General features: G+C 37.1%; 2 protein-coding genes and 1 non-coding gene across 3 annotated transcripts; 2 read left to right on the forward strand and 1 right to left on the reverse strand.

Annotated features, from left to right (window-relative positions):
* Positions 1-217: 217 nt before the first annotated feature.
* On the forward strand, positions 218-1,175 carry dnajc5aa (DnaJ (Hsp40) homolog, subfamily C, member 5aa). The gene is made up of 4 exons (XM_062427457.1): positions 218-327; positions 447-660; positions 806-977; positions 1,072-1,175. The coding sequence occupies exons 1-4, from the start codon at positions 218-220 to the stop codon at positions 1,173-1,175; spliced, it is 600 nt and encodes a 199-aa protein (XP_062283441.1).
* Positions 1,176-3,825: 2,650 nt separating this feature from the next.
* On the forward strand, positions 3,826-11,263 carry LOC133987697 (tumor protein D54-like). The gene is made up of 11 exons (XM_062427141.1): positions 3,826-3,872; positions 5,061-5,228; positions 5,628-5,644; positions 6,320-6,435; positions 6,557-6,705; positions 6,992-7,039; positions 8,151-8,252; positions 10,466-10,492; positions 10,606-10,641; positions 10,758-10,806; positions 11,121-11,263. Exons 1-11 carry the CDS (start codon positions 3,826-3,828, stop codon positions 11,196-11,198), a joined length of 837 nt encoding a protein of 278 aa, XP_062283125.1. The 3' UTR covers positions 11,199-11,263.
* Positions 11,264-12,237: 974 nt separating this feature from the next.
* trnae-cuc (transfer RNA glutamic acid (anticodon CUC)) lies at positions 12,238-12,309 on the reverse strand. Its single transcript has one exon. It is a non-coding gene; the product is annotated as a tRNA-Glu (tRNA).
* Positions 12,310-13,251: the final 942 nt, after the last annotated feature.

Consider the following 13,251-nt stretch of genomic DNA (forward strand, 5'->3'; position numbering starts at 1 on the left):
AGGGGCAGCATTGGATCAGCTGTTGCCTGCAGTCAGGAAGATAACAAAGGCCTCCCTCCAGTGGAAAAGCTGTAATTTTGCTGAACAGATGTATATAATGATTATCCTTGCACAGCAGGTCTGGTCCCATGTGCTTGCTTATGAAACAGGAGGTGCAGCCCGAGCCCGTCAAGTCTAATTTTGCTTTTCTGTGTCCAGCCCGTGGACGTGAGACATCATGGCCGAGCAACAGAGGCAGCGCTCTCTGTCCACCGCTGGTGAATCTCTCTATGTGGTGTTGGGAGTTGAAAAGGTGGCCACAGCTGACGATATCAAGAGATGTTACAGGTGAGGTGGTGAATCCCTCTGTCCACTTAACCCTTAACCTCACAAGAATCTGATGTGAATGTGATTTTTTTTTACCTTTTTAAAATCACCATCATCTTCTTCCGCTTTCCTCTGTGCAGGAAACTTGCATTGAAGTTTCACCCTGACAAGAATCCTGACAACCCAGAGGCAGCTGATAAGTTCAAGGAGATAAACAATGCCCACTCGATTCTGAACGACCCCACGAAGCGTAATATTTACGACAAATATGGCTCCCTGGGACTATATGTGGCAGAGCAGTTTGGAGAAGAGAATGTTAACACTTACTTTGTCCTCTCGAGCTGGTGGGCAAAGGTAAGACTGAGAAAAAATGCCTGGATTATTCACTATTTCCTCCATATTTTCCACTTTCTGCATACACCTCTTTTCCTATTTGTCACTCACTATATCCTGTGTCCCTTTATTTTTTGCTTCCTGTCATGAATCTGCTCGCCTGCAGGCTCTGTTTGTATTCTGCGGCCTGGCCACTGGGTGCTACTTCTGTTGCTGCCTGTGTTGCTGCTGTAACTGCTGCTGTGGTAAATGTAAACCTCGGCCCCGAGAGGGACAGGACCAAGAATTTTATGTGTCCCCCGAGGACCTGGAGGCTCAGCTGCAATCTGATGAGAGAGGTGAGAACGAACCACCCGCCGCGCCACTCCCATATTGAATTCATTAAGAGAGTTTTTGATGCTGAAAAGTGTTGTTTCTGTGTGTGTCCAACAGAGGCCGGTGGTGACCCCATAGTGCTGCAACCATCTGCAACAGAGACAACCCAGTTAACATCGGATGGTCACTACTCCTACCACACTGACACCGGCTTCAACTAACTCTCCACTCCCGTCATTCCTGGCCTGCCTGCTTCCCTGCTCCACATCAGTGAATGAAAGAAAGAGGCAATCCATCTTTCCGCTACAGAGAGAGAGAGAGAGAGAGAGAGAGCCATGCAGAGGAGGGGGACTAGTAAGCATGGCCCGTGAAAGGAACTGATGAAGTCACATCCTTTACTCCCCCTCCCTGATTGGTCCACTACTTATTTCCTCCCCCAAATACGAAAAGAAAAGAGAAACAAATAAATTGTTTCCTTTTTATTTCTTCTTTTGTATTTCTTGGCCTTTAACCGCACAGGTCGCCTACCCCCACTTCCCCCCTCCCATATTTTGCATCATGGTGTAGCATGCACTGTTTATAAAAACACAATCTCCAAATTTTTCTTTTATCTTTTTGCAGCATTTTTACTTTGCGAGATTCATGACCTACATATGTGCAATATGTTCATATGAGTACAGTTAACTAGGAGGAAGGGGTGAAGTTTATGTGATATTTTATGCTAAAGGAGAAGAGGAGAGCCGCGGCTCAGGGAGGTGCCGGTTAGAGTGATGTCTTTGTCGGCTTAAGTGGTCAGTGCCATCGTTAAACCCTCGAGAACAGAGTTGTCACGCACATAATCGTCCCAACTGATTTGCAATCGGTAACATTTTAGTTGAAAAATGCCGTAGTCAGACCTGCAGTATATCTTTGGCACCGTGTTTGTCTTCAATGTGCTCCCCTGAGTGTTTTTAATGTGAATCATGAGGTTGTTGAGTCGCAGAGCTTTATTTATTTGATGGGTTTTTTTCATAGATGCCTGCTGATGTAACGGTTCTAATGTAGTTATTAATGAGTGTCGGCTTTTCTTTCCTCTGCTTCAGCTTTATTTCTGTCCATCGTTGCAGGAAATAGACTCCTTCCTTCTGTCTTTCCTGCTTCAGTGAACAGTTGATTAACAATCAATTTCAAGGTAACTTAAATGTTGCTACATAGTATCTTGCATTATTTTCAGAATGCGATATGTTTTCAGCCCAGGTGGATTATTTGTTTAAAAAAATAAGTTTTTCAGCCCAAACGAGAATATGTATTCATTTAGTCATACTAGCAATCACATCTGATTTATTAAAAGTGGTGACAGTAGATTCATAAATCAAAAGCAACCTCTAAAAAAAAACATTGATTCTTAACAATTCAATAATGTAGTTTTTCATTAGTGGATGAAATATATCTTTAAAGTATCTAAGCTTCAGGCATTTTGCTTTCGCTTTTTGTTTATACCAACAGCAAAACATATTTATTTTTGGTCATTTCACAACTTATTGAGTCTGAAACACATTTCATTATTCTTTTCATCTTTTTTTTTATTATTATTGATCTTGTGCTGAAGCCAAGGAGCTCCATCTGACTGTTCAGAGCTGTTAAGAGGAAGAAATAACAGATCTCTTTCAGCGGCAGTGCTCGTTCAGAGGGTGACATGTTATGCTCTGAGCAGTGTTGAATATATTAAGTAGTTGATGTGATATGCAGAAAAAAACGTGTCACTCTTCATAGGTACTTTGGGAAATAAAGCTGACTGCAGAATATCCACGGGGGGTATTCTTAGCGGTGAGGAAAATGATTTTCATCATGTTTTTAGTCCTTGTGTTTTGAACTTGAAGTCTGATGACTCTGACATTTTGTCCAATGCTGTGATCGTTTATCATTGTTGACTTTTGAATCCGTGTAGAGTAAGAAGCTCGTGAGGCATATCATCTGTGAGCCAGTGCTACAGGCAGCTCAGAGAAAAATGACTCTAGATTTTTTCATACTATTGAATTTGCATCTATTGCCACACGTTTCGCAAAATCGCCACAAATTGCCATGAACATCTTTGCCACTTTGTCAGTTTCATAACTGCTAATAATGTGTTTAAATGGTTTACAATTGGTGAGCTCCTATTGCCCACCCTCTGCTATTAACGGTATGGATGTTGACCTCTGTGGCCCGTGTATGATGTTTCCTGTAACCCTCGATGAAACATAGATGTACCTGTCATGGCTTTTTCATTGAGATACTGAAAAATGCTACTGTAAATGTTCTAAGTTGAATGCACTGTGTGTTTAAAAAACTATAATGGATCAATGATCAGGAAATGACTCCATAAAAAGTATATAGTATATAGTGTAACTATAGTGAAATGGTTATATGATGCATTTTTTTTTAATTTTATTTATTTCATACTTTGTCATGTTTCAAATGATGATTGGCTATCATTTTAACTGGTATGGTGTTGTAATGTAACCATTCAATTGTGCAAGGAAAGGTTTAATGGTTAAGGTCGCTTGTACATACACTTGGCCCATATAAAGTATAAACCTTAACATTTATGTTGTAGCATGGTAATTGTGTGTCTGGATGAAAACAAGTGGATCATTGATCTGATTTGCTGTTGTTGAATAAATGTTCCTGAACATTTTGACTTGTGTCCTTATGAAACTGTCTCATATCTCAGCACATGTTGGGTTTAGACCGTGTACAAAAAAAAAACATCAGCAGATTTAACTGCATGCTTATTTTCATCTGTAGCTCCTTGTGTCTGGCAGGTGGTACAAACATGACTACTAATTAAAAACAAATTATTCAAAATACTAATTTATTAATAGGTAATCATTACACCCAGCCTCATCCAATATGAATACATATTCCCACTCAGCTCCCTCCAATAGTGTCCAGAAAAGGTTGGATATAATAACAACATTTGTTCCTTTTACACCCACCGTTTATGTTGTTTTTAGAAGGTTCAAATCTGATTGGCAGGATTTATGAAGGCTGCAATGGAAAACATTTAGTACAAATAAACACACAAAACATGCATGGACATTTGAGATATGTATTTGCTTTCTTTGTGTTTTATCAAATTGGTAAGCCCATCTCTATATCCTGTAATAATGTCTAAATTTCCATTAAAAAAAAAAATAGATCCAATAAATGTGCTTAACGACATGCACATTAGTGGTAGTCAAATGAGGAGCATGTTCATTTTCACTTAAACATACACAGATCTGCCACTGAGGAATTTAAAACCATTAATCTGTGTATTTATTACAAATGTCAAATTATGAATTAACCTGTATTGGCTGAAATTGATTTTAGTCTATCACACTGTATAAATTATGATTTGTAATTTCTTTGAAGAATGTAACATACAATACACTAATTTAATCAAACATGAGATTATACACACGTTCCTGATGTAAAATCTCTAAATTTGCATGCTGTCTAGACTTAATCCACTTTTATTGTTTATTTTAGAATCAAGTGACCGATCAGTGAGTGTGTTAAACTAAAAGCTGCCAACTATTCATTCAGATGTTCTTACAGGAGACAAATCACTGTGTTAGTGTGCGGTGACTGTTTTACCAGCAGATGGAGACAAGCCTTATTCACACTACTGTGTGAGGTAAATGATAAATGAGAATTTACATACTCAAAAATTCCTCATTGTATTTACTCACTTTACTCCTTTAAGTCGAATTATCTTGCTTTATAAAGACTACTTCAGTTAAAGTTAAATGAGTGACTCTCACACTGAATTATTTACTCCACTCAGATTTTAACTCTCCATTAAAAGATCAGCCAGGTTTCTCCTTTTTAACCCACAATGATAACTTCAATGCTTCAATATAATAATAATGATTATTATTATTAAATATTATTTATTTTGACTTATTTTGTTATTTTTTGTATAGCACTTTTCAAACAATAAATGCAGCTCAAACTGCCTTAAAAGAAATTTAAAAAAATAAATTACATGCACCAAATGCTTCACATAAAAGGGACATTAAATTAAATGCAGTAGTGACTGAATCCAAGACGTTTACTTAGAACTTGTGAGTATTTTTACACGATGGTATTTTTACTTTTAGTAGACTAAAAGGATCTGAGTACTCCTCGGTCCACAGTGGATCCATTTATATCCTCAGTGATCCATCGTCTGCAGTTCTGAGCTCAGTGTCTGCATGGAGGCTGCAGGCTGCAGCTAGCTGCTCACTACACTGCGGGGGGGAAACCAGCAACTGCAATGAACCGACCAGGTAAGACTATTAAACACTGGTTTTATTGAGCTGTTCGGTCATTTTACACGAACATTAGGTCAGTTTTTAGTTGCATGTGTTTATGGTGCGTTAATGTTAGCTCCGTGTGCAACAGGTTGTCTGTTAGCCACCTTTAGCTCCAGCTAACAGACTCAGTGAAGTTCAGCACTGCGGACAGCTCCGACTGCCTTTACTCTGTTATTATAAAGTATGCAACAAATATTTTAAATGTGCCTCAGAAAATGTCCTATAGCTGGCTGTAAAAGTCCACACACTGTAACCTGAGTAGAGCTGCAAAAATAAGTCAATTAACGATAAGTTGTTCACTATTAAATTCATCTGCAACTATTTTAGTAACCAATGAATCGTTTGGAGTCACTTTTTTGTCCAAATCCTCAGATTCCAGCTTATCAAATGTAGAATATGTTCCGGTTTCTTTGGTCTTATATGTCAGCAAACTGAATATTTTTGAGTTGTGGACAAAACAAGACAAACTTAAGTTACCTTGTGCTCTGAGAATGAATCGAGCTTTTCACCATTTTTTGACATTTTATACACCAAACAACTAATCGACTAATCAAGAAAATAATCAACATATTAATCGATAATGAAAGCAATTGTTAGTTGCAGCCATCAGTGTAAGGGTCTCCTGTTGGTTATATATACACGTGTTCCTATTTATTTACTTACTGCTTACTAATAGTAATAGGTACAAGGAAAAGAGCTTTGTGTGCCAAGCTGAACTACATTTAGAAACGGGATGTTTTTAGTGTTAAAGAACAGGATTGGCTAGGTCAGTTTTGTGAGTAGGACTGCAGCTAACCATTATTTTGTTATCTGCTTGTTTTGGTTCATGAAATGTCAGAAAATGGTGACAAATGTCAATCAGCATCCTAAAATGTCTTGTTTTGTGTTGACCTACAGTCCACAATACAAAGATAAACAGTTTACCAAATAAACAAACATATTCACATTTGAATCTATCTATCTATCTATCTATCTATCTATCTATCTATCTATCTATCTATCTATCTATCTATCTATCTATCTATGTAGCAACCAAATATTTTCTCCTCTTGCTTCTTGGGAAGGTTTTGGTCGGACTTCACCGTCCATGAACTTCTCTTCGAGGGATGTAGGAAACGGATGTTCAAACACAGATCTCAGCGAGGAAGACATCGACAATCTACAGTTTGAGCTCACAAAGGTAACGCAGCTCTTCTGGACTATTCATCACCTGTTACATGATAAAGGAAATATGTTTGACATCATGTGCTCTCTGTTGTTACTGAATAAATGTGTTTTTTTGTGATTTTTCTCCCAAATAGGTAGAGGATGAAATTCAGACCTTACGGCAGGTGCTTTTGGCTAAAGAACACTATGCAGCAGACATCCGGGCACAGCTGGGTTTGAGCCCCATGAGTAACATCAAACAGAACCTGTCCAAAGGCTGGCATGAAGTCCAGACGTCATCCCCGTGAGTGCATTTACAACTTTGCACACACTCTGCATGTTTACAGTGACTCTGTAGCTTTCTATTTGACGTGACATGTGACGTTAAATAGTAGTAAGGGCTCCACTACGCACTAGTCTTACCTGGTTTTACAAAACACATCCAACCTCTCCACTGGCAGAACATTTGCCACGCGTTGCCTCTGTGTGACATGTGGTTACATAACTTTGAAAAGCACACTAATGACTGTTGTGGTCTCTCTCTCTTAAGACTTAATCTGCCACCTGTGCGTGTCCCGCTCTCGTTTCAGATACCTCACAGCCTCGGCCACTTTGGAGGACATCAGTAACTCTAATGTGTGAGTGTTTCTCTTTGTTTTTGCATCATATCGTGAAAAAAAAAAAAGTGTATTTCAATGCCGCAGGGGGGGTTTCCCAACATTTCTGTTCTGTTCTTGCATGTTAAAGAGGGATCTCTTCCCAGGAACAAGTGATGGGATATTCGAGGTCAAATAGGATTGGTGCCCTTTTAATAGCCTTACAGCCTGACTTAGCGTAAGGAGCAGTAGTATTAACAGATAGCGGCAGGACTGGCCTGAAGCGTTTGTTTGAAACTAAGTGAGTGATGGATCCTCTGCAGCCAGACGGATGCAGCCATTGACGCACATGTTTGTAATGAGTGTGTATGATGTCATATCTTTGAGCTCTCTGTGCGCACTAGAGCTACAACGAGTAGCGGATTATTTGATTAGTTGTCAACTGCTAAATGAATCACCAACTGTTTTGATAATCAATTTATTGTTTGGACACATTTATCTAAACTGAATTTTTATTTAGTTTTATCAACAATGGTACCATATACACATTTCCATATGATTACCTTCTTTTTCCTTTTAGAGCTGTACATAGTCTTTACATAAATATTATATTCACGTATTAAGCAAGAAAGCAACACAAAGAAGATAAAATTTAAAAATCAAAAGAAAAAAAGAGCAAACCAAAAGGCATAAGTGTCCACTCTGAGATACATACTTACATACACACATATACATGCATACACATGTTCACTCACACATATAAAACAAACCCATGAATGAAAAAAACACACAGAAAACTGTCCACTCCGACGTATAATAGGTACTAATGTTTAAAGAAGAAAAAAGTCTGAATTCTCTGATTTAGCTTCTCAAACATGAATTTTCTGCTTTCTTTAGTGTTGTTTTATAGTAAACAGAATATCTTTATTTTGGGAATTGTTTGTCTGGATTTCAGAACGTCATCCTGGACTCTGGGAAACAGTGATTGACTAAAAAATTAATCAATTAATCATAAAAGGACGAACAGATAATAATAATAATAAAATAAAAAAATTTCAGCCTCTCCCATGTCCTAAGTGTTGCAGGTGTAATGGCATTATTGTGACTTTCCTCTTTTCAGGTTTTAACTTCTATTACTTCTTTCTACCTGTAGATGTATGAGGACCCGGGAGAGTCTTTCCTATGCAGGTCAGGTCACAACGTCTGCGTTGTCCAGTGTGGGAGTTGTCATCACCAGGAAACTGACAGAGATGAGGTACACTCAGAGTTGGCTTGTCTCCTTCCTCCTAACTTTCTAAGCAAACTATTTTCTAGTTTTGTTTGTGCAAAGTTAGATTATTTTAAATTATTCATGTTACTTCTGGAGGATTTAAAGGTGCAGTGTGATATATACAACTCCAAGTCTTATTTTGAGGTGAATATACATGAATTAAAATGCCTCTAAGGTTTATTTCATACTACACTTTAAAGCCACAAGTTGTAACAAACTAAAATGAGTAAAGGAAATTAGCCTAACACCTAACTAATTCTGCTGGTGTGGAGATAAAAAAAGAACGAGGGATAGTAGTGCGCAAGCTGTCATCAAAATGCCTGTTAGGAAAAGCTGTGTTTGGCTCATTCACACTGGCAGATGGACAAGCAGCAGACATGTCAGCAGGATGCTTTAACATGTAAACTGAGGTTACAGTTACAGGTTGGTGGACTAACAGAAAAAATACACATATCAGACTTATATATTTAAGAAAAACTCAAAGATAAATGAATAATCAAATATCCAGTTTTAGCTTTCAGCACATCATAACATTTATTTTCACTTATGTTTGATTTGTTCTGTTACTTTTATTTCTATCCTCTTGGATTTAATACTTTATGTTTGACTCTCAGATCTCTCAAATAAAACATTAGTACAGTCACAGCTGCTGTAATCACTGAGAAATGTTGAAGATGTATCCTAATGTGTAAAATAGGAGGTTCATCATGGGCATCGATCAGAAAGGAAGGCCAGGTAACTTCACTCTTAACAAAGGTTTATTTCAATTAATCAGGAATTGTACTGGTGCAGCAATAAATGGAGGAGGGAAAAAACACACATGGGTCTGCTGTCACATGTGAAGGTGAAAGAGAACGAGCGAGAGGAAGCGCAGGCTTTAAATAAGACTCGAGTGAACCTGGTGAACTCAGTTAGGACAATTAGGGCTGACAGACGGTGAACAAAACAACCAATTAGTGAGAAGGAAAGAGAAAAAAAGAAAGCAAGGAAAGAGAAGTGGAATAAATAAAAGAAAATAATGAGTCTTTACTACATAAGAACTTTTCACACCCTGACTTTTCCGCTACGACCATCATGAGGTTAACGTTTAAGTGAGAAGTAATGAAATTACAAAAAACTATTGAATGGATTTTGGGTACAACAGTTCAGAATTAACAGTTATAAGTATTATGATCATTTAACTTTCTATCTAAAACTTTCATTTGTCTAGTACTTTGGTTTTTAACCAAATACTGTCATCATTAATGGCTCAGTACTTTGTGTTTTATTGTACTAACACACTAAACTAAGATGCTGAACATGGTCGACTTTATACCTGCTAAACATCCACAGTCCTTAAATACAGCTTCACAAAGCTGCTAGCATGGCTGTAGACGCTTATCAATCAATTAAATCAATCAAACATTATTTATATAGCACCTTTCATACAGGTTAGTGTAGTTCAAAGTGCTTTACAGTTGATTGACAAGCTGATAATAAAACAGAACAAGTGAAAACATAAAGAAAAGGAATAAAAATGATGAGAGAAGAACAGATTTTTAAAAAAAACTGAGACCAATGCATGTGAGAAAAAATAAGGATAATAAAATGTTTCGAAAATTTGAATAAAATCAATAATAAATCAATAAAAATCAGAGAGAATAAGAGAAAGGTTTATTAAAAGTTAGAGTAAAGAACTAGGTCAAAATATATTTAAAAGACAAAATAAAAGTAAAATGAAATAAAAGAGATGAGGTTTAATAAAAGCAAAATAAATATTAATAAAATCGATAAGAAGATAAAACGTATAGAATGAAAATAATAAAATAGCATAAAATAAAGTAGAACAACATTTTAAAACATCAAAATAAATAGAATAAAATACAATAAAAAGAATAAATGAATAAAAACTTTAGTTTTGTTAACTGATTCTCTCCACTTGAAATAATATAACAAAGTAAAGTTATGATAACTAAACATTTACTCTTTGTTGGCTTGAATAGTGGTTGTAAAACATTTGAACTTGAGGAAGTTGGCGGCTGCCGTCTTGTGTTTTTCTGTAGCCGGTAAACAACAGTAATCCAATCACAGCGGTACATCTGAACATCAGCAGCAGCAGCAGCAGCTCATAAGTCTTTTTGTTCTCGTGTGTAAAGTGACGCTGGTGTGATCTTAATCTGTTTGTCTCTGTGTTTATCTTCATGCTGCGAACTCAACAGAGCTCTGCCTCTTCCTGTCCCACCACGGTAAGATTTGAGAGCAGTACAGCTAATTGATCTCAATGTCATAATTGTCTGACGTATGTTTTTTTAATGCTCAAACTTCTTTCCTCTTCTTCCTCTTTCCTTTAATGTGAAAGCACCCTGACACACACCATGAGCGTGCCGTCTATGAGGTAAAACACAATATTTCTCACTGCAATTCATATATTTATTGCTTATAGTTGTATTTGTGTGATTCAGCTTGTTACCGTGGCTCGACTAATATATTTGTCGTCATATTTCTCTCCAGACACTCCTCTACGTTCAAGTCTTTTGAGGAAATGGTCGGCAATGTGAAGGTGAGTCTGTTAAAGAAAACACACAGCGCATTATTTTCATTATTGATTAATCCGTCGGTTATTTACTGGATTAATCAATTAGTCGTTTGGTGTATAAAATGTCAGAAAATGCTGAAAAATGTTGATTAATGTTTCCTAAAGCCTGAGATAATGTCCTTAAATGTCTTCTTTTGTCCCGACCATCAGTAATCAATTATCAAAATAGTTGGCAGTAAATGTAATAGTTGGCATCTAATCAATTAATTGACCAACCACTGCTGCTTTATTGCTATTACATGTGTATTGATCTGTTGTGTTATGTATGACTCCCACAGGAGAAGGTGACCAGCGGTTTGTCTAATAGCAGAGACACCTCCGGGTTTGATAGAGGATCCTCACGTCACACCACATGAGATCGACCCATTCAACACACCGCTAAAATGTTTCATACTTTGTAAAGTAATGAAATAATGTTTTTCTTTGCTCTCTTGTCTGTGTAAATTTATCTTAAATTTGTTGTTATTTTTGACTGTTGTGATAATACAGTATGACTAATAGAAAGTAATCACTTTGTAAAGTAAAATTATTTTGAACTCCAATATAATAAATAATCTTTTAAATGGGACTTTTTTTTTTCTTGACGCATAAATGTAATTTTTATTTTGACATGTGAGTACAGTAAACCCATAATAAATATGCTGCATTACTTGGAATTTGTATTCGTTGACATTAAAAACAGAATATCATTGACATCAATCAAGATTTTTCAATTAAAGACAGTTGAATTGTTTGTGGTCTGTTGTCACTGATGGTCGTTAAATTAAATTAAAGTTACATATAATGTTGTTTTGTGTGTATATATTAAGAACCAGGCTATAATCACTGCTGGCCTTATTATGTAGCCTGTGGGTGGCGCTAGAGGCCTGTATTAACTGTTTTAAAAGGTAATTTCCCTGCACGTGTTCCTTGTTTTGTTTAGGGTATGGAAACTATGTCAGGGTCAGCTATTAACTATGGGCCAGTTCTTTTATTTATTTCTATTCATGCAGTTAAGAATATACAGTAAATGATAGGTGAAAGTAAGCTTTTAACAGCAAAGGCAGAGTCAGAGTTTGTGAGAATTAAAATAAACATTTTGTAAACTACAAAAGTGAAAAGTGAAGCTTTTTTCAGGGTTCAAACATAATGGGGGGGTGGGAGGGGGGGGTTAGTAGGTCCCACAGCTGCTGCTTTCTACCACTGTTGTCCACATTCATTGAAATCAAAAGCTCTGAAACCCTTAATAAATCCCTAACCCTTACCCTCATAATGGCTTCTTAGATTAGTAAAAACATTGGTGCTATATTCTATTTATTTTATTGTTATTTTTGGTATGACATGTCAAAATATAAGCTGAGAGGAGATTTCTGTGGATGCTCTTTCTCAAACTATGTAAGAAGGGCAAAACAGTAGTTCCCTGACCGGGAATCGAACCCGGGCCGCGGCGGTGAGAGCGCCGAATCCTAACCACTAGACCACCAGGGAAGGTTACGACACCGAGCGTTAGCCAAGTATTCATAGTGATCAACGGTATAAAATGTGAATCTCCATTAATATACTTCTTTAATTTACAGACAGATGCTTACACCGCCTGAGATTTAAATAATTGCAGGTTCCCTTCGCAGCACCATTGTTTACCTTATTTAAGTACTAACGTTAATGTACAGGTGGTTGACTATTTCTGAAGGAAATTATAGGTTACGTCAGTTTGTTGCTATTAGAATGGTTTCAAACACATAAATCACGTCAAATCACGTCAAACATACTAAACCCGCTGGTCTGAGTTTGTTTCATTCATCTTAAATGTGTGTGTCTCTGTCAGTTTGCCTCCCTAAAACTAGGAGTAAAGTAGCCAGTTTGCTAGTTGCTAGTTTGGATCAACTAGAGCAGGGGTGTCAAACAAACAATAAGCCCAAAGGGTCCAATCTGGCCCACTGGACAACTTTGTATGAAAGTATGAAAATTGCAGAAAATTCCAGTTTTTCTGCTGCTTTAGAGGCTTTTCCCCCACCCTGACCAGAATAAAATCCTCTAAAATGTCAATTCTGTGCAACTTCTGTGCAAAATAGTCGAAAAAGGACATAATATTGTTGGAATTGCATTTATTTTTCACAGCAATATATGGTTTATTATAGTAAAATTATACTATATATATTATATATTATTTGTAGGTTATCATGAATTGGTTTTACTGGTCTGGCCCACTTGAGATTAAATATGTTTGACCCCCCTGAACTAGAGGGACTATTCGAGTAACTATTGCAATTCAAATGATAAACCTTACCCTAACCTCGCGATAGTTAATTTCTCATTTTGCATTAACCTAAAGCGTGTCCAAAGCCTGTGCTGTCTCGTGTCCTCCCCTGAATATGGACAACAGCACGTTTTCTCTGCCCTCGAGCTCGCATGTCCCCCGCCCCCGTGTCT

This window comes from Scomber scombrus, chromosome 10, assembly GCF_963691925.1.
Source record: "Scomber scombrus chromosome 10, fScoSco1.1, whole genome shotgun sequence".
NCBI lineage: Eukaryota > Metazoa > Chordata > Actinopteri > Scombriformes > Scombridae > Scomber > Scomber scombrus.